The 20583-nt window shown below is 45.3% G+C and overlaps 12 protein-coding genes across 12 annotated transcripts; 4 read left to right on the top strand and 8 right to left on the bottom strand.

The window, feature by feature from the left end:
- Positions 1 to 41: 41 nt before the first annotated feature.
- On the bottom strand, positions 42 to 918 carry SAMD00019534_076310 (hypothetical protein; the record flags this gene model as incomplete). Its single annotated transcript, XM_012897328.1, has 3 exons — positions 42 to 164; positions 244 to 475; positions 536 to 918. The coding sequence occupies 3 exons, from the start codon at positions 916 to 918 to the stop codon at positions 42 to 44; spliced, it is 738 nt and encodes a 245-aa protein (XP_012752782.1).
- A 1104-nt stretch (positions 919 to 2022) lies between these two features.
- On the bottom strand, positions 2023 to 3261 carry SAMD00019534_076300 (hypothetical protein; the record flags this gene model as incomplete). Its single annotated transcript, XM_012897327.1, has 1 exon — positions 2023 to 3261. The coding sequence occupies one exon, from the start codon at positions 3259 to 3261 to the stop codon at positions 2023 to 2025; it is 1239 nt and encodes a 412-aa protein (XP_012752781.1).
- Positions 3262 to 3281: 20 nt separating this feature from the next.
- SAMD00019534_076290 (hypothetical protein) lies at positions 3282 to 3887 on the bottom strand (the record flags this gene model as incomplete). Its single annotated transcript, XM_012897326.1, has 1 exon — positions 3282 to 3887. One exon carries the CDS (start codon positions 3885 to 3887, stop codon positions 3282 to 3284), a length of 606 nt encoding a protein of 201 aa, XP_012752780.1.
- Positions 3888 to 4540: 653 nt separating this feature from the next.
- SAMD00019534_076280 (hypothetical protein) lies at positions 4541 to 5278 on the top strand (the record flags this gene model as incomplete). Its single annotated transcript, XM_012897325.1, has 2 exons — positions 4541 to 4729; positions 4805 to 5278. Coding segments are annotated over 2 exons (663 nt in total), but the record flags the coding sequence as incomplete, so codon positions are not given.
- Positions 5279 to 5473: 195 nt separating this feature from the next.
- SAMD00019534_076270 (hypothetical protein) lies at positions 5474 to 6507 on the top strand (the record flags this gene model as incomplete). Its single annotated transcript, XM_012897324.1, has 2 exons — positions 5474 to 5647; positions 5923 to 6507. Coding segments are annotated over 2 exons (759 nt in total), but the record flags the coding sequence as incomplete, so codon positions are not given.
- Positions 6508 to 6627: 120 nt separating this feature from the next.
- SAMD00019534_076260 (hypothetical protein) lies at positions 6628 to 8229 on the bottom strand (the record flags this gene model as incomplete). The annotated part of the gene is made up of 2 exons (XM_012897323.1): positions 6628 to 7729; positions 7817 to 8229. 2 exons carry the CDS (start codon positions 8227 to 8229, stop codon positions 6628 to 6630), a joined length of 1515 nt encoding a protein of 504 aa, XP_012752777.1.
- Positions 8230 to 9605: 1376 nt separating this feature from the next.
- Positions 9606 to 12055, top strand: SAMD00019534_076250 (hypothetical protein; the record flags this gene model as incomplete). Its single annotated transcript, XM_012897322.1, has 2 exons — positions 9606 to 10713; positions 10782 to 12055. 2 exons carry the CDS (start codon positions 9606 to 9608, stop codon positions 12053 to 12055), a joined length of 2382 nt encoding a protein of 793 aa, XP_012752776.1.
- Positions 12056 to 12140: 85 nt separating this feature from the next.
- Positions 12141 to 13250, bottom strand: SAMD00019534_076240 (hypothetical protein; the record flags this gene model as incomplete). Its single annotated transcript, XM_012897321.1, has 2 exons — positions 12141 to 12991; positions 13094 to 13250. The coding sequence occupies 2 exons, from the start codon at positions 13248 to 13250 to the stop codon at positions 12141 to 12143; spliced, it is 1008 nt and encodes a 335-aa protein (XP_012752775.1).
- Positions 13251 to 13757: 507 nt separating this feature from the next.
- Positions 13758 to 14678, top strand: SAMD00019534_076230 (hypothetical protein; the record flags this gene model as incomplete). The annotated part of the gene is made up of 1 exon (XM_012897320.1): positions 13758 to 14678. The coding sequence occupies one exon, from the start codon at positions 13758 to 13760 to the stop codon at positions 14676 to 14678; it is 921 nt and encodes a 306-aa protein (XP_012752774.1).
- Positions 14679 to 14896: 218 nt separating this feature from the next.
- Positions 14897 to 15289, bottom strand: SAMD00019534_076220 (hypothetical protein; the record flags this gene model as incomplete). Its single annotated transcript, XM_012897319.1, has 1 exon — positions 14897 to 15289. The coding sequence occupies one exon, from the start codon at positions 15287 to 15289 to the stop codon at positions 14897 to 14899; it is 393 nt and encodes a 130-aa protein (XP_012752773.1).
- Positions 15290 to 15883: 594 nt separating this feature from the next.
- On the bottom strand, positions 15884 to 17714 carry SAMD00019534_076210 (hypothetical protein; the record flags this gene model as incomplete). The annotated part of the gene is made up of 5 exons (XM_012897318.1): positions 15884 to 16470; positions 16530 to 16599; positions 16666 to 17280; positions 17354 to 17638; positions 17712 to 17714. Coding segments are annotated over 5 exons (1560 nt in total), but the record flags the coding sequence as incomplete, so codon positions are not given.
- Positions 17715 to 18110: 396 nt separating this feature from the next.
- On the bottom strand, positions 18111 to 20142 carry SAMD00019534_076200 (hypothetical protein; the record flags this gene model as incomplete). Its single annotated transcript, XM_012897317.1, has 6 exons — positions 18111 to 18157; positions 18264 to 18979; positions 19062 to 19150; positions 19243 to 19724; positions 19791 to 19938; positions 20005 to 20142. 6 exons carry the CDS (start codon positions 20140 to 20142, stop codon positions 18111 to 18113), a joined length of 1620 nt encoding a protein of 539 aa, XP_012752771.1.
- Between the last annotated feature and the right edge of the window lie 441 nt (positions 20143 to 20583).

The raw sequence follows: 20583 nt of genomic DNA, 5'->3' as shown, positions 1-20583 counted from the left end.
GTCCAGGTGTCATTGGTAGTGGCTTCGGAGCCCTTCCTCGGCTAGGTGAGACGCATGACAATGGTGGAGACATGCATACATTTGGCGATGTGACCACCTTGAGTGGGCGGATGTTGATTTGGAGATGGATGCTGTTGAGCTCTGATGATGATGACCATGTGTGGCTTTGATTGAGAATGGGTTGTCCTTGTCAGAGTATATCTTCAGTTGATGCAGCTCCTTGCATAGCTCGCCTGGACACACTGTCAACATGTTGTTGTCGAGGTTGAGCTCGATCAATGTAGGAATACGGACAGTGACATCAACATTGATCAATCTATTTCCATTGAGTATCAATGTACTTAGACATGTCAATTGATCCATATATGTTGGCAAGCATGTCAACATATTATTAGACAACTGCAACGTCTTCAATCTAGTCCACTTCTCAATGTCAGGTGGTAACGTCCTAATCATGTTACTATTCAGGTTAAGTCTGTGATTGATTAATTGTTTGAGTCAGTCTGTGATTGATTGAATGAGTATGTATACATACTCGGTGAGGGTCTTGATGTTGGTGAGACCTGTTGGTATTGATTGGAGATGGCAGCGGTCGATACTGATGGACTCGAGGTGTCGGAATGCACTCCATTGGAGTCGACAACTCTCAATTTCAATCTTTGGATTGTGACCAAGTAGCAGAGATCTCAGTGACAGGAGTGATTGACCAGTCATGAATGGGAAGCTGGTGAATGATGAGCTCTCGAGGTTGAGACTGCGCACACATCCATAGTCTGGACTAGAATGCACAACACTCCTACGTGGAGTCTTTGGCGAGATGTCAATAGCATGGTTGATATGTAGATGTGGAAGTTTGGAGCTGGGTTCAGATGAGGATGACGATGTATCGGACAAGGACTCGCCCATGTCCATGGCCATTGTCAGCGTGGCACTCACTCGACTATGAGATGGGTATGCAAAAGAGTAGAGCCTCTTGATGAACTGTGGTAGCTTGTCATTGTTGTCCAGATTGATTGACTTGATTGAATGGCAAAGGTGTAGACTGGGCAGCCTCTCAAACTGGTTGGACTTGAGACTGATCAATGAGAGATGCTCCAACTCTGTGATTGATGCAGGTAGTGAACTCAAACTGTTGGAGTTCAGGTGTAGTATGGACAGTTGGGTCCACTCGCGGATCTCATTGGGCAGGCTGTTCAAACAATTCGAGTTGAAGCTGGCCACCACGAGCAGGGGAGTCTAATAAATCAGGTCCAAAGGTATCTCCTTGATCTTATTATTATCCAAGTACATCTTTGTAATATGTCCCTTTCTAAAGTATTGTGCCGGTGCAATTATGGTCAAAGATCGGTTCATTAAATCTAAGGCATCACGTGTTGATGATGTTGTTGATGAAGTTGATGTTGATGAAGTTGAGGTTGAGGCATTGCTATTCCTGTTGTTGTTGTGGATGTTGTTGTTGATTGGCTGGAGGTGGATCATCATTGATTGATCGCCAAACGACACTCATCAAAATCATGTGTGATAAAATGATCATAGTCTTGTTTAAATGAAGTTCTGTTGCAACAGGAACTAATTTATTGGTTGGATGTCCAAAATGATGCTCCTTTATCATGAACCATCAGGGCAACTTTGTCATCAATTCGCCTCCAAGTACTATCCACATGAATCTCTGATTTAGTATGTGATCGAATTTGTACAGTTATTGTTTGAATACGTTCCAGTAAGTAGAAAAGAGAGGACAGAACACCATTACTAGTATTTTTCTTTTGTAATGTTCTATATGGATATTTTTTGGATACAATGGAAGTGATAAGATGGGTAATTCTGTTCAAATCAGAGTCGTTGAGAAGCAAAAGATTCTTTGTAGATATGAATTGAGTAAATTCATGAACATTGAGGAAACAGACGGAATAAACTCGGGTTTGAGTGTTTGATTGAAGCCACCAAACGATATGTGTGTAACAGACTGTGGAATGTGTCCAACTTCAAGTGGTTTATCATAGCATTCCAATGATAGGTGTGTTACTGAATTTGGAATGTGTCCAATTTGAAGAGGATGTTTGAAGGCAATAAATGATAGTTTTGTAACAGACTCTGGAATATGTCCAACTTGAAGAGGTTGATTAAATAATATAAATGATAGATGCGTAACTGTAGGTGGAATGTGTCCAACTTTAAGAGGTTGATCGAAAGTGCTACAGCATCAACTTCCAACACTCGTGGTGATGGAGCCAGGTCGAACATTGAGCTGAATCTCTGATGAATGAGATGAAGTGCTTCAAATACTTGTTGATCTTTGTGTTCCTTTAGGAATACAGCATTGATGAGTTTAGAGACTTGACTACTGGTCATCATATCGACTGGGAATAGTTCCAGGGTGAATCTGAACACGACTAAAGTGTTTGAGCATGTCCAATTCAAGATGATAGGCTTCAACAGATTGCCCGAGGACACATTGCGAAGCATCAATTTGATTGAGTCCAATGATCCATGTTCAAGAAGATGTATAACAGCATTGTCAAGCCTGATGACCGTGCCATCCAATGACCGCATAAGATAGTCAACGGAACTCTTTGCAAATGACTCAAAGAGAATGGACATGGCCTCTTCATTCACATTCAGCAGTGCATGAATTAGACATTCTGAATTGAATTGGAGTTTGAACATCTTGTGTATCTTTAGCATCAGGCCACATGAGACGTCCAATGCCACAACATGTTCATTCTCCAATAATCTCCTGTCAGTTTGAGAAAAGTGACCATTGTCCAAGAACAGGTTGATGATGTCCTCGGTGATGTTACTGCCTTTCACTCCTACTGATTCAATCATGTTGAGCAGGGATCTCCCTTTGAAGCCCAACTCAATGGGTGGTTGTCCATGGCCAATGTGTGTGAGCATTGACAAGGACATAGATTGCCACATCCTACAGTCCACCTTGGTAACATTATAAATGCTCTCCTCCACCTTTACAACATCATCATCGAGAATGGCCTGGTAGAGTGATATTCTACGTGGAATGGATGCACGTGGAGCATTCAAAATTTGAATGATTGATGGGTCGGATGTTGGCAACATCGCGTCACTCAATTGATCAAAGTGTTCTTTGATGCTCTCAACGATGTCCACGTGTCCAGCGAGGTTAGCCTTCAATATTATTGGAGTCAGGTACGCACTGGACTGAATTACTTTTGCTCCAATCTCAGTCTGGCACAGTGCCTTGAAGATCTTGATATTGCCACTCTCATGCGCGCATATCTCCATACACTTCTTGATGCATTGCGTCAAACTCTGGTCATCTGATACGATGAGTTCACAGATTGTGATGACAAAGACAAGTAAGGCATGTTGGCAATGTACCTGACACTTTCATCCAAGTTGCATCGAGTACAATGCTCCAAAGCATCGTTGGATATGATGATGCAGCCCGGGAACCAATAACCAGAGTAGTAAAGTCGATTGAACTCTTCATGCAACATCTTGAGCATTGTGACACTGATGCCATGATGTGACCTTTTGAACTTATAATCCTCTCGATTGTAGGAATAAGATGGCTCCCTATCAACACATCCACGTCGCAGTAGTATACGAACAAAGTCAACGTTGCCAGTGTCGATGGCTCGCATTAGATCGTTGATGCTGAATGATGCCGTACGCTGAGCATTCAAACCGAGGAACAAGTTGAGCATGTCCACATTGCCATGTTTGAGTACTTGTCGAAGCATGTTGTTGTTGTCATCTTGTGAAGGCAATACCATGTTGAGTAGATGATTGAATGCCTTTACATTGTTGTATTTGATCGTTTGGATCAGTAGTCGATCATTGATTGGATAGTTGTGAACTTTGTCATACTCCTCAATGAACCATTGAGTGGCGTTGTACTTTAGCATATTGATGAGGCTACCATCAGCCAGCAACTGGGATCCTTTGATCGTAGATTTGATCCTATGATGAGCTAGAGGGAGGTCATACACTGGATCTTGCTCAGTGACCTCCTCAATCAATTGATTGTGAATAGAGGTAACATGTTTGAAGATGAGTATACACAGATGTTTGATATGAAACACTTTGTTAATGCTTTCCAACTTGATGTCCATATTAATATCATTCATTCATTTATTATTATTACAATGAGTGTTGGTAAACTGTTCATTCACGTCTTGATGATTGATGTTCATTGCCCATAAGTCAAACGAAACGAACGTTCGTTTCGTTTGGTCAATTGATGATGAGCTTCATATTCTTCAATATCTCAATTCATTAATGTAATACATTCAATTCAATCAATCATTCAACAATAACATTAATAAATATAACAATGTATTGTTGCGAGACCAGTTACAACTACATTGACTGACCTTGGAAGGAATGAAACAGAAGAGAAGAAGACATTCCCAAAACTCCGGACGGACCACACTCCTTCTTGCAGCTCAAAGTGAGTCCAAATCAGGTCAACTTCAGAAGAAGAACATCTATTTAATAATATCTAGAAGTAGTTCATAACTTACTCAACATACAAACATACATACATACATACACATAACATATACATACCATGTCAACATCAAACACTACAGTTCTATACAGCTATTGGAGATCATCATGCTCCTGGAGAGTGCGTGTCGCTCTCGCCTTCAAGAAGGAGAAGTATGAGTATAAGGCTATCCATCTCATCAAGGATGGTGGTCAACAGACTACAGAGGAATACAATCAATTGAACTCAATGAGAGTCGTATGTATCAAGTCTGTGGCAGAACTAGTTCAAATGTGAGTTCAATAATATTAACGTTACAACTCCCGACGACAGGTCCCAACATTGGTCATCGATGGACATGTGCTTGGACAATCATTGGCCATGCTTGAGTACCTTGAGGAGACTAGACCAGAGCCAGCACTCCTCCCAACAAAGCCAGCTGAGCGTGCTATCGTGCGTCAGATGATGCAGATCATTGGATCGGACATCCAGCCACTCCAGAACCTCAAGGTGCTCAACAAGCTCGCTCAGATGACCGGCGACGAATCCAAGAAGGCCGAGTGGGCCAAGACCTGGATTGCCAACGGTTTCAACGGTCTTGAGGCTCTGCTCGTCAAGCACAGTGGCAAGTACTGTGTCGGCGATCAGATCACCTTTGCCGACCTCTGCATTCCAGCCCAAGTGTTCAATGCTCATCGTTTCAACGTTGACATGTCTGCCTATCCCAACATTGCCCGTGTCAACAACACCCTTTCCGAGTTACCCGAGTTCCAAGCTGCTCATCCCTCTCAACAACCAGATGTTGAGTGTTAACTCCATCCGTCATCATCATTATCATCATCATCCACACAAGTAAACAACCCTCGCGGACATTCCCTCACACACTTACCCTCGCACAAGTTTGCTGACTTGGTGTTGTTGAACATCATTTTGAATTCACTTCACTTCATCTTATTCATTCTTGAACACATACATATATATAATATATTATTATTACTTACTAAAGAGATGTTAGAAGAGACTATAGTATTGGACACTCCTATTAGGAATTGGGTAGTAATACCTATATTGTTTGTATTGTTCATCGTTAGTGCACTCAAGAGTAATATAGCAGGTCTGATGCAACAGTCAGAGAGGAAACAGGTCGTGCAGAATGTTATGGAGGTGTATGTAGTAGAGTGATGGGAAAGCATAGATAACATAGAGAGCGACATACTTATTATGACTCAATCACACTCTATCATTGAATCATCGCAGTCAGACATTGTTAAGATCAAGAAGATTGGCACAGAGTAACAATATGATCCCATTACACTCATTCTTAATGAGGAAGGCTTACTTTACAAACAAAGTATGATTGAATGATTGACTGATCACTTGACAGGTCATCAGGACATTGCTAACGAACTAACGAATGAACGAATGAACCAACACATGAATAGGAGACAGGACTGTTCGCATTAAAGGACACTGGCGCAGGTAATAATCCAATGGGAATGCTTGGCAATGTGTTTAAGGATCAGTCAGGTATGACTGATATGCTCAAGGGTAATGTGGTCAATGTAGTACCTCAGATTGGTCTGATGACATGGGTCAATCACTTCTTCTCTGGATTCGTCGCCGTCAAGATCCCATTCTTCCCGCTCACAATCCGTTTCAAGCGTTTCCTGCAGAGCGGCATCGAGCTGTCATCACTGGACGTCTCGTATGTCAGCTCGCTGAGTTGGTACTTCCTGTGCTGGTTCGGTCTGGAGGGCATCAACTCGCTTCTGCTGCAGGAGCGCCCGCAGCTCAACGAGACTCTGCTTCAATCACAGGTGGAGCAGGGCTTGCCGGCACAGCAGACACCAACACATCAGCTCTACACATCGGAGCGCGAGAACCTCGAGTTGATCCAGCACGAGTGGCTGATGGACAATGTCGAGCAGCGATTGCTTTACAAGCTACAAAACAAGAAGATGCCAGAGAATGAGAGCAAGTCGTCGGCTGCATCAAGTTCAGCATCTCAGGCTACTGCAACAACAGTCAAGCGAAGAAAGTAAATGGAGAGTGGAGGAGGTCCCGTCGCCATCTGATGGAGAGGGACTTCGGGAATAGGAATATTGTTTATGTACAAGACGATACACGACATGTCATTCATTTTAGTTCTACACTAACTAACTAGAGGTGATCTGTGGCACTCTTGATGATGGACGCGACGAAGAGGATGGCGGTGAAGTTGGCGGAGTGGTAGTGAGCTTCATGATCAGGTCTACAAGGTTCCTCTTCAGGGGCTTTGACAGGAATGCATCGCAGCCCTCATCGCCTTTGGACTGTCCATTGGAGTTCAACGTCTTGTCGTTGCCACTGCAGATGATGATTGGCGTGCGCTTGAGATTGACTGACTTTTCAAACTGACGGATCATGCGGATGGAGCTAAGGCCGTCCAGGATCGGCATGAAGATGTCCATCATGACCAGCACAAAGTAGGGCGTCTGGCAGAACATCTCAAATGCCGACTTGCCATCGCATGCGATCCTCACGTCAAAGTTGCTGCGTTCGAGAACCGTCTTGACCAGGCTGGCCTGGAACTTCTCGTCCTCACCGAGCAGGATCAAAGGACAGTGCTCCTGCTTCTCGACGATCGACTGTCTAATGCTCGAGCGATTCAGTTGTATCTGATTGTCGTTGATCCTTATCTGATTGTGTGCCTTGTACAATGCGTCCAGGTCGATCTTGCACGTGTCGGATGTGTTGTGCTTGGATCGCCTGCTGGGCGAGATGAACAGCTCGGTGAGCTGCGTTGCCGGGTACAGTCGGAGCGCAACGACTGGCGTGATGTGGAGCGACTCGCGCAGATCGAGGTGCACGAGACGGTGTCGCAGAGGCGACAGTGAGAGGTCGTGGATGAAGCTGGTCGAGAGGCAGTTGTGCTGGATCGACAATGAGGTCAGCGCGGGCATGGTGAACAGCGAGCTGCCCACCGAGCGGTCGTCCATGAAGCAGAAGGAGATGTCCAGGTGCTGAATGGTGGTCGAGTGCTGCAGCGCCTGCAGCGAGTTCTCGGTTTGAAGTAATGTACAGTGATTGAGGTAGAGGTGTTCGAGAGTGGTCAGTCGAGCAATGGCAGCTACACCTTGTTTCGAGATGTTGTAGCAGTGATTGAGCTTCAAGCACATCAGCTTGTCCATTGTCGATAGTACCATAGGCAAATCATCGTCTCCAATGTTTGTCTTGCTAAGTACCAATATCTCCAAGTTGTTACAATGTTTAATATATCTGTTTGTAGTTACATGTTTGTTATGATGTATGAGCGAGTGAGTGAGTGATATAACATCATCATCATGGTCTGGCGTGGATACTTACGAGTAGCTGTCTGGTGACAGTGATGTACAGCCGCGAAGGTTCAGCGTTTGAAGTCTGTCGACATGAGATGTGGACGACGATGACGACGACGACGATGACAATCGTTTGATGAATGATCCGTTGAGAAGTGTGCAATGTGATACGTTTAGGTTGGTGATGAATGGAAACTGTTCGAGAATGGCAGAGAGTGTGTGATCTTCGAGACTGGACAGCTTGGAGAGGACCAGCTGTGTGAGACTCTGTTTGAGTGGCATCCACTGCGAGCTGATGCTCTCGGGCTGTGAAAGATAGGTGCACCAACGATCCAAGTCGAGCGACTCCTCATTGCTCAGATCCAGTGATTCGATCGATGTCGTCGACAAGTACTCCAACAGTTGATTGTTTATAGGATACATCTCGACCTTTTTGAGCATGGTCAATAAGTAATCCACCATCTCTGCTGGTAATTGACCAGTTGAACTATTAAGTATAACATCCAATCTATTCTCTTTAAGTAATCTTATAATTGATAATATACAATAATCTCTAAGTGATAACATTGTTATATATATAATATATATAATGTATATAAGTGTATTGTCTGTTATTAAATATATATATATATGTTTGATTGATTATTTAGATATATATTACATGTAGTTTAGGTTATTATTTGATTAATAAATATGTATTCTTATTTGAACGAATAAATGAATGAATGATTAGTTATTGTTGATGATGACAATATGAATGAATTGAATTGAATGAGAATGAATGCAAAACTACACAGTTGCTTTGAATAAATGAATGTCTGTCTGTTTGTTTGTTGTCATGGGAGGTTGAGTGAATGGATGAACGAACCAAACCACAACCCACTCAAACAAACACAACAGACCACTCAAACTCACGATCTCTCAAAGTTGTGATTATGTGTTTGGATGGGTGAGAACGAAGTTGTGTTTGGGTTGACCAGCACCACTTGAATGTTTCCTTTTAAGGTCATTTCCATTCTTGTGTTATTATTATTTATTTATTTATTCATTTACCAGTACCCAATAACAATGAAAAGGAATGGGAATGGGGATTGCGAACATCTGATCTCTCTGACCCCTGATTGACCTCACAAAGGGAATGTGTGCCCTTTCATTGCTTTGATCAATCACTTTTCATCTCATCAGATCATAATCGTCCAATGATCAACATCTTAGTGTAGTTAGTGGGTAAGTAGTAGTGTAGGTGTGCGACTTGTGTTAAGTAATACTACACACTCTACACTTCCATGATCAGATCATTGAATACTCCACAACTTGCAATGAACGATTATTTTATCGTGAACGAAGTGACTTTGCTTTGATCTCTGTGCAGCACTTTCATCAACCTATTATGAGAGCAAGTAAGCAGGGCAACCTGGATATTTGATGAGGCCCTTACCCTTGTCTTGTCCAATCGGATTCCTAGATGGAGGTTTGACTTTGATTCGAATGGGCACGGAGCTCAATCAATTTTCATTCATGAGTGTGCCCTCTCTCCCCACTTTCGGTGACACCTCAAGCCAAACCAATCATTCCTTCACTTCCCCAACAACAAACAATAAGGACAACGACAACACGCACAGATACAACTGCACTAGTTGTGTGTAGCAACATTACACATTGTAACATTACCACTACACCATCATCATCTGCGACAACAACAACTTACCAGACGACAAGGCCTCAAGACTCACTCAATCACTCAATCAATAACTTGTACTACTATTCATACAACAACAACTACAATACATCACAACAACAAACAAACAAACAATACAATGTCAGAGTCGTCTTGGTTGAATATATATGAAGGAGGCGAAGAGGATGATGGAGCAATCAACTTGAACAAGAATGGTCAGGTTGGTGATTGGTCATCTTTTATGATCGCGATGGACGATGAGGGAGGCCAGGAATTGGGTCGTTCGCTATCACAGATGAAGCTGAATGATGCGTCGGACAAGTCAAAGTTCAAGCTCAGTGGTGGCATGGAGAGGCCCAGTGCGCCCGACAAGAAGGTGTCGCCCACGTCATCAAAGCGCTCGTCATTAGGCATGCCTATGCCCGGATCGCCTGGACATCATCCTCATCATCATCAGTATCAAGTGGTCGGCGTGGGCAGGAACCGCTTCTCAGGCTCTGCGCCTCTCATGGAGCAGTACGCCGCGAGTGAACAACACTCTGGCGGCAACACCCCGCCCTACCCGCTGTCCTCGTCGCCCATCACAACAAAGTCGTCGCCCATTGTCAATGCGACATCGTTCAACTCTAGCTCACCGCCACTCTCCTCGTCGCCCTCGTCCGCCTCTGACCTGTCCATCTTCAACTTCTTCAGGAAGAAGAAGGTCGACCAGGGTGTGCCAAAGATCAGGTCGATGCCCGGCCTCACTATCGACACTCTCGACCTGCCCGCTACCAAGGAGACGTCGGAGGGCTCGACTACCCCGCGTACCCCACACCTCGCCGACGCGCTCGAGGACATCCAAACACAGCTGGCACAGCAGCAGACGGAGAAGGTCATGGAGGGCTGGATGGAGCGCGCGTCATCTCGCTCCTCCTGGAAGAAGCATTGGTATGTGCTGCGTGGCAATCACCTGGAGTACTTCAACGGCTGGTGGGAGGACAAGCCCGCCATGCCCCATTCGCCACGCGGTGGTGACAAGGAAAAGAGTGACACTGGTGTCAAGGAGAACAGGATCACACTGAACTACTGGTATACACTCACTAAGCCCGTGATAGAGGAGGGCAAGTACGTCTTTGTCATCAACCCATTCTCCGAGGTTGAGCGCGGTGATAAGAAGATCAAGTTGCTCAAGTTCCGTTGCGAGGACGAGGCAAGCGCCAAGAAGTGGTGCACAGACATCGAGCAGGTGATCAAGAAGAAGAAGGGTATGTTGTCAGGCCTGACAACATGATCAATTCACTCACTCACTAACTCTATCAATCAATCATAACAGAGACTACTGTGACACTTAGACCATTGGTGTCCGAGCACAAGATGCCTGGTGGACGAAGGGCAACAGTGACCAACTATGTACCACCCAGCCCAACCTCACCAAAGCAGACAGTGTTTATACCTCGTGAGCTCATCGACGACTTGGAGCCCGATGAGAAGAAGGTTCTCGAGACGGTCAAGAGCCTGCTCGATGAGTTTGCACCTGCCCCACTCCCACCCGACGTCAAGCCATCGGAATACCGCAACAGGCCTCGATCCAACGATGGCTTCTACAGGATCATGTCGCTGGACGGAGGTGGACTGCGTTCAGTGATGGTGTGCGTGCTGATCGAGCGTATCACCAAGCGATTCCCCACATTCCTCGACTATGTCGACGTATTCACAGGCACCAGCGCCGGCTCGATTGTGGCTGCCGGCCTGGCCGCCCAGTATCCACCAAAGGGTACGCGTCGTGTGCTCGAGCTAACGGCGCTGCCAGTGTTTGGCAAGAAGAGGGCCGGCTTCAACATGAACAACTCCAAGTACTTCAATCGCCTTTTGCGAGCGTCCTGTTACGTCTTTTTCCAGGACAAGCGATTCTACGAGTTCCCGCGTAAGCTGGTCGTGCCCGCCTTCCAGCTAGACAGCCACTACCCGCCACAGGCCGAGCCGTATGCACCCAAGGACAGACGATGGATGCCCGCCGTCTTCCACAACATTGGCAAGTGTGACGACTGGCTCACGCAGGAGGTGGTGAGCGACGCCCTGTTGCGATCGGGTGCGGCGCCCACCTTCTTCCCCTCGTACCAAGGATTCATTGACGGTGGCGTCTTTTGCAACAACCCTGGTATGGCGGCGATGAGTCTGGCGATGAGTCCCAAGAACGACAACATCCCAGCCAACAAGATCATCTGTCTGTCGCTTGGCACCGGTCTGTCGCCACACTACATGGAGGGTGGCCCAGACTATGACTATGGTCTGCTCAACTGGGCACCCAAGCTGGGCAACCTGTTCATGGGCTCGCAGGTGGACTTTTTGGCGCAGCTATGCGACAACATACTAGGCGAGCGATACCATCGTATCAACCCATTGCTAGGTGTACACACCTCGATGGACGATCCCAAGTTGGTCAGTGAGTTGGCTACATTGGCGAATGAAGTCGATCTCCAACCAACCTTCAATTGGATTGAAGAGCATTGGTTCCCAAAGGTATCTCCTACTACTGATCAGGCCTCCGCTACTCCCGTTCCAATCGTGGTAGTGCCAGCAGCGGCGTCAACATCAGACACATTGTAAGATTAAATTTAACATTAGTTAGTTAGCAGTCAGTGACTATTCATTTCAAGATTGATTGATTGAATGAGGATGATTGATCGATCGATCACAGTGGCAACCATTCCAACAGTTGTGGAGTAAAGTATGTGATGAAGATATCACAGCCTGCACGCTTGAGACAGAGCAATGACTCTAGAACTGATGTTTTGAGATCCATGGCACCAGCGGCAGAAGCGTGGTAGATCATGGCGTACTCGCCACTGACTTGATAGCAACACATGGGAAGGTTGACATTGTTCTTGACCTCGCGAATGATGTCCATGTAGGGTCCGGCCGGCTTGACCATCACAAAGTCTGCGCCCTCCTCTGCGTCGCGCAATGCTGCGCGCAGGGCCAGGGAGCGCGAAGCTGGTGGCAGTTGGTAGCATGCACGGTCACCGTACTTGGCGCCAGAGCTGGCGGCATCACGGAATGGGCCGTAGAAGGACGATGCGAACTTGGAGGCGTAGGACATGACGGCCACCTTTGAGCCGAATCCTCCGTCGAACAGTGCCTTCTTGATGGCACCGATGCGGCAGTCCATCATGTCTGATGGTGCGATAATGTGTGCGCCAGCCTGTGCGAACGAGAGTGACACCTCGGCCAAACGCTTGATGCTCTCGGCGTTGTTGATTGATCCATCGTCGTGGGTGATGCCACAGTGTCCGTGCGAGGTGTATGCGCAAAGACATACGTCACAAGCGATGCACAACTGAGGGAAGTTTTGTCTAATGAGTTTGAGTGACTTGATCACTGGTGAGGCAGTGTCATTTGATGCAGCTGAGCCAGTAAGATCCTTTGATTCATTATTAAGCAACACTCCAAACAATATAATAGTCCTCAATCCCTTCTGTACCAGTGGTGTCAAGAAGTCAACCAACACCTGATCAGCTGAGAGTTGGTAGTTACCAGGCAGGGCTACAATGTGATTGAATCAAGTCGAGTGTGTGATTGAGTGAGTGATTGAATGAGTGAGTATACTTGAATGATCAAGTTCAATCAAGTTCATCTTGATCATACGTTTTATCTCATTCTTTGTGTTTGATTGATCTGTAACAAAGATTGGATAGATGAGTTGCGACTTGAGTATGGTGGAGTCACCTTGCCATGATCTAGTGATTGGATGAGCATAACCACTGTGTAGATAATGATTGAAAGGGAATTGATCTGAACTCATTCTTTGTTTGTATGTATCCTAATTAGGTCCAAGTGTGTAGTGTAGTGATAAGTTAAGAATGAATAAACGAGTCTTTGGAGATGGGGTTGTGGTCCTTAATATCACATATGTGTGTGACCTACATATGTTCATCAATCAATCACTTAAGTGTTAACGTTGTATTAACCTCATTGTTAATATTACTAAGTTTCATTCTTTGGAAGGTAAATACATTGTAACTTAAGTTAAACAGGACCTCTATTATGACAAGAGATAGTAATTCTATCTCTTTCCAAAATATCGATGAAATTTCATCTGATTTGATTCAGGAACACTCATTCCATGAATTGTTTTCTCAGTCTCTGACTCATGATGATTCCCTGACAACTTCATTCCAAATTGAGAATAAACAGAACATATTTAATACCCTCGAGGGTATGTAAATCAAATCATTCAAACAACAACAACAATAACAAATATTAATTATCTAATATATATACTCGCATAATAATAATTAACAGTTAAATAATGCAAATCTTTGTAAAGACACTGACTGGAAAGACAATCACACTGGAGGTTGAGGGTTCAGACACTATTGATAATGTCAAGACCAAGATTCAGGATAAGGAGGGTATCCCACCCGATCAGCAACGTTTGATCTTTGCTGGAAAGCAGTTGGAGGATGGCCGCACCCTCTCAGATTATAACATTCAAAAGGAGTCAACTCTCCACTTGGTACTCCGTCTGCGTGGAGGTATGCAGATCTTTGTCAAGACCTTGACTGGAAAGACTATCACCCTCGAGGTTGAGGGCTCCGACACCATCGACAACGTCAAGACCAAGATCCAGGACAAGGAGGGAATCCCACCCGACCAACAGCGTCTCATTTTCGCCGGCAAGCAGTTGGAGGACGGCCGCACACTCTCTGACTACAACATTCAAAAGGAGTCAACCCTTCATCTCGTCCTCAGACTCCGTGGTGGCATGCAGATCTTTGTCAAGACACTCACTGGCAAGACCATCACCCTCGAGGTTGAGGGATCAGATACCATCGACAATGTAAAGACCAAGATTCAAGATAAGGAGGGAATCCCACCCGACCAACAGCGTCTCATCTTTGCTGGAAAGCAACTCGAGGATGGTCGTACCCTCTCCGACTATAACATTCAAAAGGAGTCCACCCTTCACTTGGTGCTCCGTCTGCGTGGAGGAATGCAAATCTTTGTAAAGACACTCACTGGCAAGACAATTACATTGGAGGTCGAGGGTTCGGATACCATCGACAACGTCAAGACTAAGATCCAGGACAAGGAGGGAATCCCACCCGACCAACAGCGTCTCATCTTTGCTGGCAAGCAGCTTGAGGATGGTCGTACCCTTTCGGACTACAACATCCAGAAGGAGTCAACCCTTCATTTGGTGCTCCGTCTCCGTGGAGGTGCTCAGTAAACAATAAACTATAATGTAGTGTATAACACTCTTGTACAATGAACACAATATCTTCGTATATTGATTGGTTGAATGATTTAATGAGTTAAGGAATGGGCATTGGTAACTGCTAAATTGTATAACGAGGACTACCTCGCTAATACTTTGTGAAGGTTTATTGGAAGATGGTCAACTTGTGGACTGTTGACAAATGAAGTTGGAATTGATCACTTGACCATTTAGATCTCGCGAACAACGTGTGACTGCCATGGGCACCATCTGTTGCCTGGGAGGAGAGCACCGCCAACCTCGTTGAGGTGGTTCTCGACGTAGGAGATGGAAGCATCACAGACCTCAGTGGCCATGTCGAAGAAGGAGATGGTGGTTGGGTCGAGGTAGTAAGACCACTCCCAGTTGTACCAGGTGTCACCACGGACGATCTTGCCCATGATTCCACGGCTCTCTTGGGTACGGTTGGCAATAAGGTCACGAGCATGCTGGATGAGAGTTGGGTTGGTGAGCTTGATGGTGAACTCGTCGGTGTTATCGGTGAAGACAAAGTAGGCGTTTCTGGCGTAGGCCATGGTCACGGTGACCAGCATCAAGGCGGCAATAATTTGGAATGACTTCATTGTTATAATGTTATTTGTTTGTTTAGATGATTGTAATTATTAAGAGATAATTGGAATGATTTAATAAAGTCCATGGACTTGGTCTATTTATACTTTTGTCTTTACCTGATTTGGAAGTGATTGTGGGGGTGGGAATGGGTGTGGGGGTAGTGCGCTCGCTTGATCTGATCACTTTTTTGTCAGGTGACATTCAATCAAAATCAAGTCATATCCAGTCCAAAGGACATGGTTTGTAACCATTACTCGGGTGTCTTACCTGACAGACGATGAAATGAATTGATAAAGGGTAATACGAGCGGGACTCTATAACCCCTGTGATCATATCCCTTATTCTCTCTTTGGGAATAAGACACCAAAGTGATCTTCTCGGAGGTCCCAACATGTACAGAACTAGACTTACTTGTATCTCTCATTGTGTTTACATGAACGAACAATGTGGTGATGGGTAGTCAAGGCGAGTAAGTATTATGTATGTTTATTGACTGGCAGGCTGAGGAATGACTGAGCGTAGCTTACTTGCTCACTCATTCACTCGCTTGTTGTTGATGCGCGCCAAGTACTTCATCAGATCTGATGATGAATGATGAATGATTATAGCATCTTTTGTATTCGTTGATTGTTGCTCTTTAGTCTGTCGTTGGCATAGTCCACTCTTGTTGTGACACGATCAAGTTGCTCTGATTGACGATCGGCCTCATATCCAATTGTCTTGGCAATGCCATGTATGTCACCTAGTAGTGCACTGATCTCGTCTAGGTCCTTGTCTTGCTCGATCAATGCGTTCCTCACTTCGTCCGGTGCATTCTTGGCAAAGTTGGACACGCCCAAATGAGATGGTCGACCAAAGAGTGGCTGTTGTCTGCTGCCTCCGCTCGGTACGAATCGGATGGTAGGGTCGCCGTAGGCAAAGGGTGTGACGCCTGGCTCAAAGATGACCTTGGGTGAGCGTCCCACCTTGCCATTGGCACGCAGTACAATCTCTGTGATGATGTTCTGGATGTAGGATGATGCAAATCTGAATCTCGACTTGTCCAAGAACCTGATATCCAAGTGGAAGTGTCTGGCACGTACGACCAAGAACTCTACCTGATCATAGGCATACATTCCTGTTGGTGTTGGCTTTCTATTGCTATCTAATATTACAAACTTGTCGTTGGATATCTGAATGAATGCAGGTTGTACTAGTGATTGTGATTGGTGTTAGTTCGTGGAGTGGACATGATTGATTGATTAAACATACCATAATCATTCGGTAACTTCTCAAGTATATCGATCTCCACTGATGGCTCATCTCTTGGTCTGACCTTTAACTGTACGCGCGAGTTAGTCACTGAAGTATGCACTCACGTGAATGAATGAATGAATGAACAACTTACTGATCGATCCACTGATTGGTATGGCTGTCTATCGGGCACCTTCTCTTTGGACATGGCATTGGATATTGCGCCACCAAATGACTCGATGCCTTTGAGCAATCGTTCAGACTTGTCAAGATTGCCATGTATATTCTCCACGTTGTACTCGATCTGATCGATCATTTCTGCTTGATGGGACATCTCGTGCATGGTCGAAATACCAGTCTCGCGAGTCTCCAATGCGATTCTCAATGCCTGTCTAGTGCTCTCTGTATCAACCTTGGTGTATTGTGTTTGTTGTTGTACACCTCCATTATTGCTGCCGCCAGACACCCTGTTGCCGCCGCCACCGCCATAGTATTGTCCACTTCCGGAAGTGGTGCCTGAACCAGGCGAGTTGTTATAGCCACCGCTACCCTGACTAGAGTTGCCAAAGCTTCCACTGCTTCTGCTGCTCGTCGTAAACAATCCACTGCCGCTGCTGTTGTTGCCTCCGCTACCACTAATCTGTTTGTTGAACTGTCTCATATGTTCGTCGTCGACCGAGTTTGATTCATAGATTATAGGCGGGAACTTCCAAAAGTGATATATCAAGTTGAATGCCTCATCTCTATGCATGAACGATCCAAATGATATCTGTTCGAATGAATGAATGAGCGAGCGAGTGAGTGAGCGAGCTCACTTGGTCATGTGACTGACATCCACTTACATTCTGTCCTGTGGTTTCAAAGGTGATGGCTGTACTGAGGAAGATGGTACTGTCTTTCTTGATGTCGTTGACCTTTCTAAAGGACACTGATTCGATTGATTCACCAATCACTGGCATGAATGATACATAGTTTGTTGTAATATAAATACGACCTGGTATCAGAATCATTCTCTTCAATGAACAAGCATAATCCTGTATAACAACCTCTGTATCTGGATAGTTGAATGTCCTCCTGACCAAATCTGTCTTTGCCTTCAAAGCGAGTGATTTATCGTCTGGTGAAGCCTATGATTGATTGATTGAGTGAGTGAGTTAGTGAGTGTTCAGATGTTAACAATCAATCAATGATCATATATACCATTGTATATGTATATGTATATGTATGTTATGTGTTATGTGTATGTTGTAATAAGTAATAAGAATAATGAAGATATGGTCTGTTTTGATAGACAAGTAATGTGCTGTTGAGGGGTTGACACCTGAAGGTCTAAGACCAGATCTCTTCGATTCACAGAATTGTTTGCAAAACAGAGCCAACTCAACATTGTTGGTGTGAGAATCAGATACTCAACATTCATTCAAGTTCAGACAAGAGTAAGAGAGATAGATAGAGAAGTAGAAAGAAGAAGTATTATTAATAAATAATTGATAATAATGTATTGATGATGATGATGATTCAATTGGATGAATGTTGTTATGGATGGTCTAGTAGGACTGACCTGGTCATGACAACAACAACAATGATACAGTATGATGTTTAGATTAACATCACGGCAACAATCACAGCTAGGATGACAGAGAAGACTAAAGTAGTTGGATGATGATGATGATGATGTTAGTATCAAGTTGTTGTTGGTTTGTAATGAGGTTGTTCGCAACAATGATGATGAATGATAATGGTGATACACACTTGTTGGAATGATCATTGTGGCCGATGAGGGCTTTCCTGTTGTTGTGGACAAGGTGGTGGTAGTTGTTGGCTGAGCGGTAGTTGTAGTTGGCTGAGCGGAGGTGGTAGTTGTTGGCTGAGCGGTGGTAGTGGTGGTGGTAGTGGTTGGCTGAGCGGTGGTTGTGGATGTTGTTGTTGGTTGTCCAGTGGTGGAGGTGGATGTGGACGAGGTAGTTGGCTTACCAGTGGTGGATGTGGACGATGTGGACGATGTGGACGATGTGGAAGAAGTGGACGACGTTGACGAGGTGGTCGATGGTGTGATGGTTGTTGAACCACCGCCTGGCGAGTACCTGATAGCAATGATCGAGTTGTCGGCATCACTGGACACCAACAGACACTCAGAGACACCCTCACCGCAGGCACCCAACTTGGCCAAACCGACTGGACGGAAGCCCCATGAGCCGCCAACACTTGAGCTGCCAGTGTTACCACCGATGAACTTGGTGAGCGAGCCGTTGATGGGGTTTCCGCTGTCGTCCAACTTGATGTGGACCACCTGGTAGCCAGAGGGTGGCTGACGGTTCCATGATCCGTGCTGAGCGACAAACAGACCCTTGTTGTAGGGTGGCTGGAAGGTAGTTGAGCTCCAGAAGTTCAAATCAAGTGGTGCAGTATGTGATTGCATGCAGTAAACTGGCTTGATCACATTGGCAGTGTTCTTGCACCATGTGTCGCTAAGTTAGATTATTGATTGATGGGAGAGGGCGGGTATGGTTAGTAGCGGTCGGTAACACCATGGGCCATGTTAGTACTCACTTGGCAGCCTTGACTCCCCATTGGGACATAGCACCTTGGGTGCTGTTGGAAAGGAATCCCTCACTGAAACAGTATGGGTATCCGTAGAACTATGATTGATTGGTTGTTTGATTGAACGAGTGAGTGAGTTGGAATAGTTCCAATCAATGTATGAGTGAGTCCAAGGACTTTGGATACATACACCAGCGTTGGCAAAGATGTTGACCTCCTCACATGGGTTGTTGATGTGAGCGTCAGTGTCGAGATCAGGACGCGAGAGATCGTCCATTCCATTCTCAACACCCCAGAGACGTCCAGATGGGTCGTGGCGGAGTCCGACCTCATTTCTGGTGCCATCGGCCCAGACTGTGCACAGTGTGTAGCTGTAGCCGTTGGATGGGATGGCCGATAGGTTCAGGTCACATTTGACGACACGAGCACGCGATGAGTCGGGATCGAGGTTGGCACCACTGCCAACACTGACAAACAATGCTCCACTGGCGTCAAACTCGAGGGTGCGGGTCTTGTGTCCAGGGCCTGGAATACCAGTGATCACAACCTCTCCAGTACCCAAGTTAGTCCTGTTTCCAGCAGTGTATGGCCATCTGTAGACTGTTGTGCTGCTTGAAGCATAAATGTATCCTCCATTGACTGTCACAGCATGGTTGAGTCCAGATTGGGTTGCTATGTGGGGATGAGGGGTTAGGGTCTGGAACCATTCCAACACTCATCAATCAATCAAACACATACCAAGAGTAGCCTTCTCGGATGTGGCATTAATGACACCATTGTTATCTAGGTCAAAGAGGACGCTGATCTTTCCGGCCTCAGCAACCAAAACGTCGTTGTTGGAAGCAACGTAGACTTGTCTAGGTGTGCTCAAACCTTGGATATAGTACTATAAATGATGTAAGTTAGTGTTGAGTTTGTGATTGATGAGACTGACCAAGGTAGACTATCTTACCCATGCACAGTAGTCTGGCTGGAGGGTGAATTGCGAACCACCAATAGAGGAGGCGCATGCTGGTGGTGCAGCATTGACATTGGCAATGACTGCCAAACAAATTGCAATAACAGCAATTAAAGTAGATGTTCTAAACATTCTTGTTGTTATTATGTGTATCTTTACAATGATATATCCAGAGATAGATTAGAGTGATTGATTGAACAGACAGTAAGGTGGAGCGGATGTCCATCCTTGACGGACGGTTGGACAGTCAGTGTGTGGGGATGTTTGACGTCTATGATATCATAAGTATGGATGGCCCGATACTGGTCCCCTCCCCATTTATCACTTTCATTCTATTCTATCAAACTATCAATCAATCAATAGGTCCACAGCCAGCACCCCCTGAGTCTGTCCATCCACCCTTCTTCCAATCCATTCTCTTCATCTTTGCCTTCCTTTTTATTTGTTTTTCAAACTATTGCGTTGACAAGTGTAACCCATTTTGACTGACACCATCAATCAACAACTTCATTCAACTATTATTGTAACCAAACTAAGCCTATTCAAGTTAACTTTGAAGATAGAAAATATCTC

This window comes from Acytostelium subglobosum (genome assembly GCF_000787575.1).
Source record: "Acytostelium subglobosum LB1 DNA, scaffold: scaffold15, whole genome shotgun sequence".
Taxonomy (NCBI): domain Eukaryota; phylum Evosea; class Eumycetozoa; order Acytosteliales; family Acytosteliaceae; genus Acytostelium; species Acytostelium subglobosum.
The sequence above is the reverse complement of the archived record's forward strand: the minus strand, read 5'-3'. Positions and strand labels throughout refer to the sequence as shown.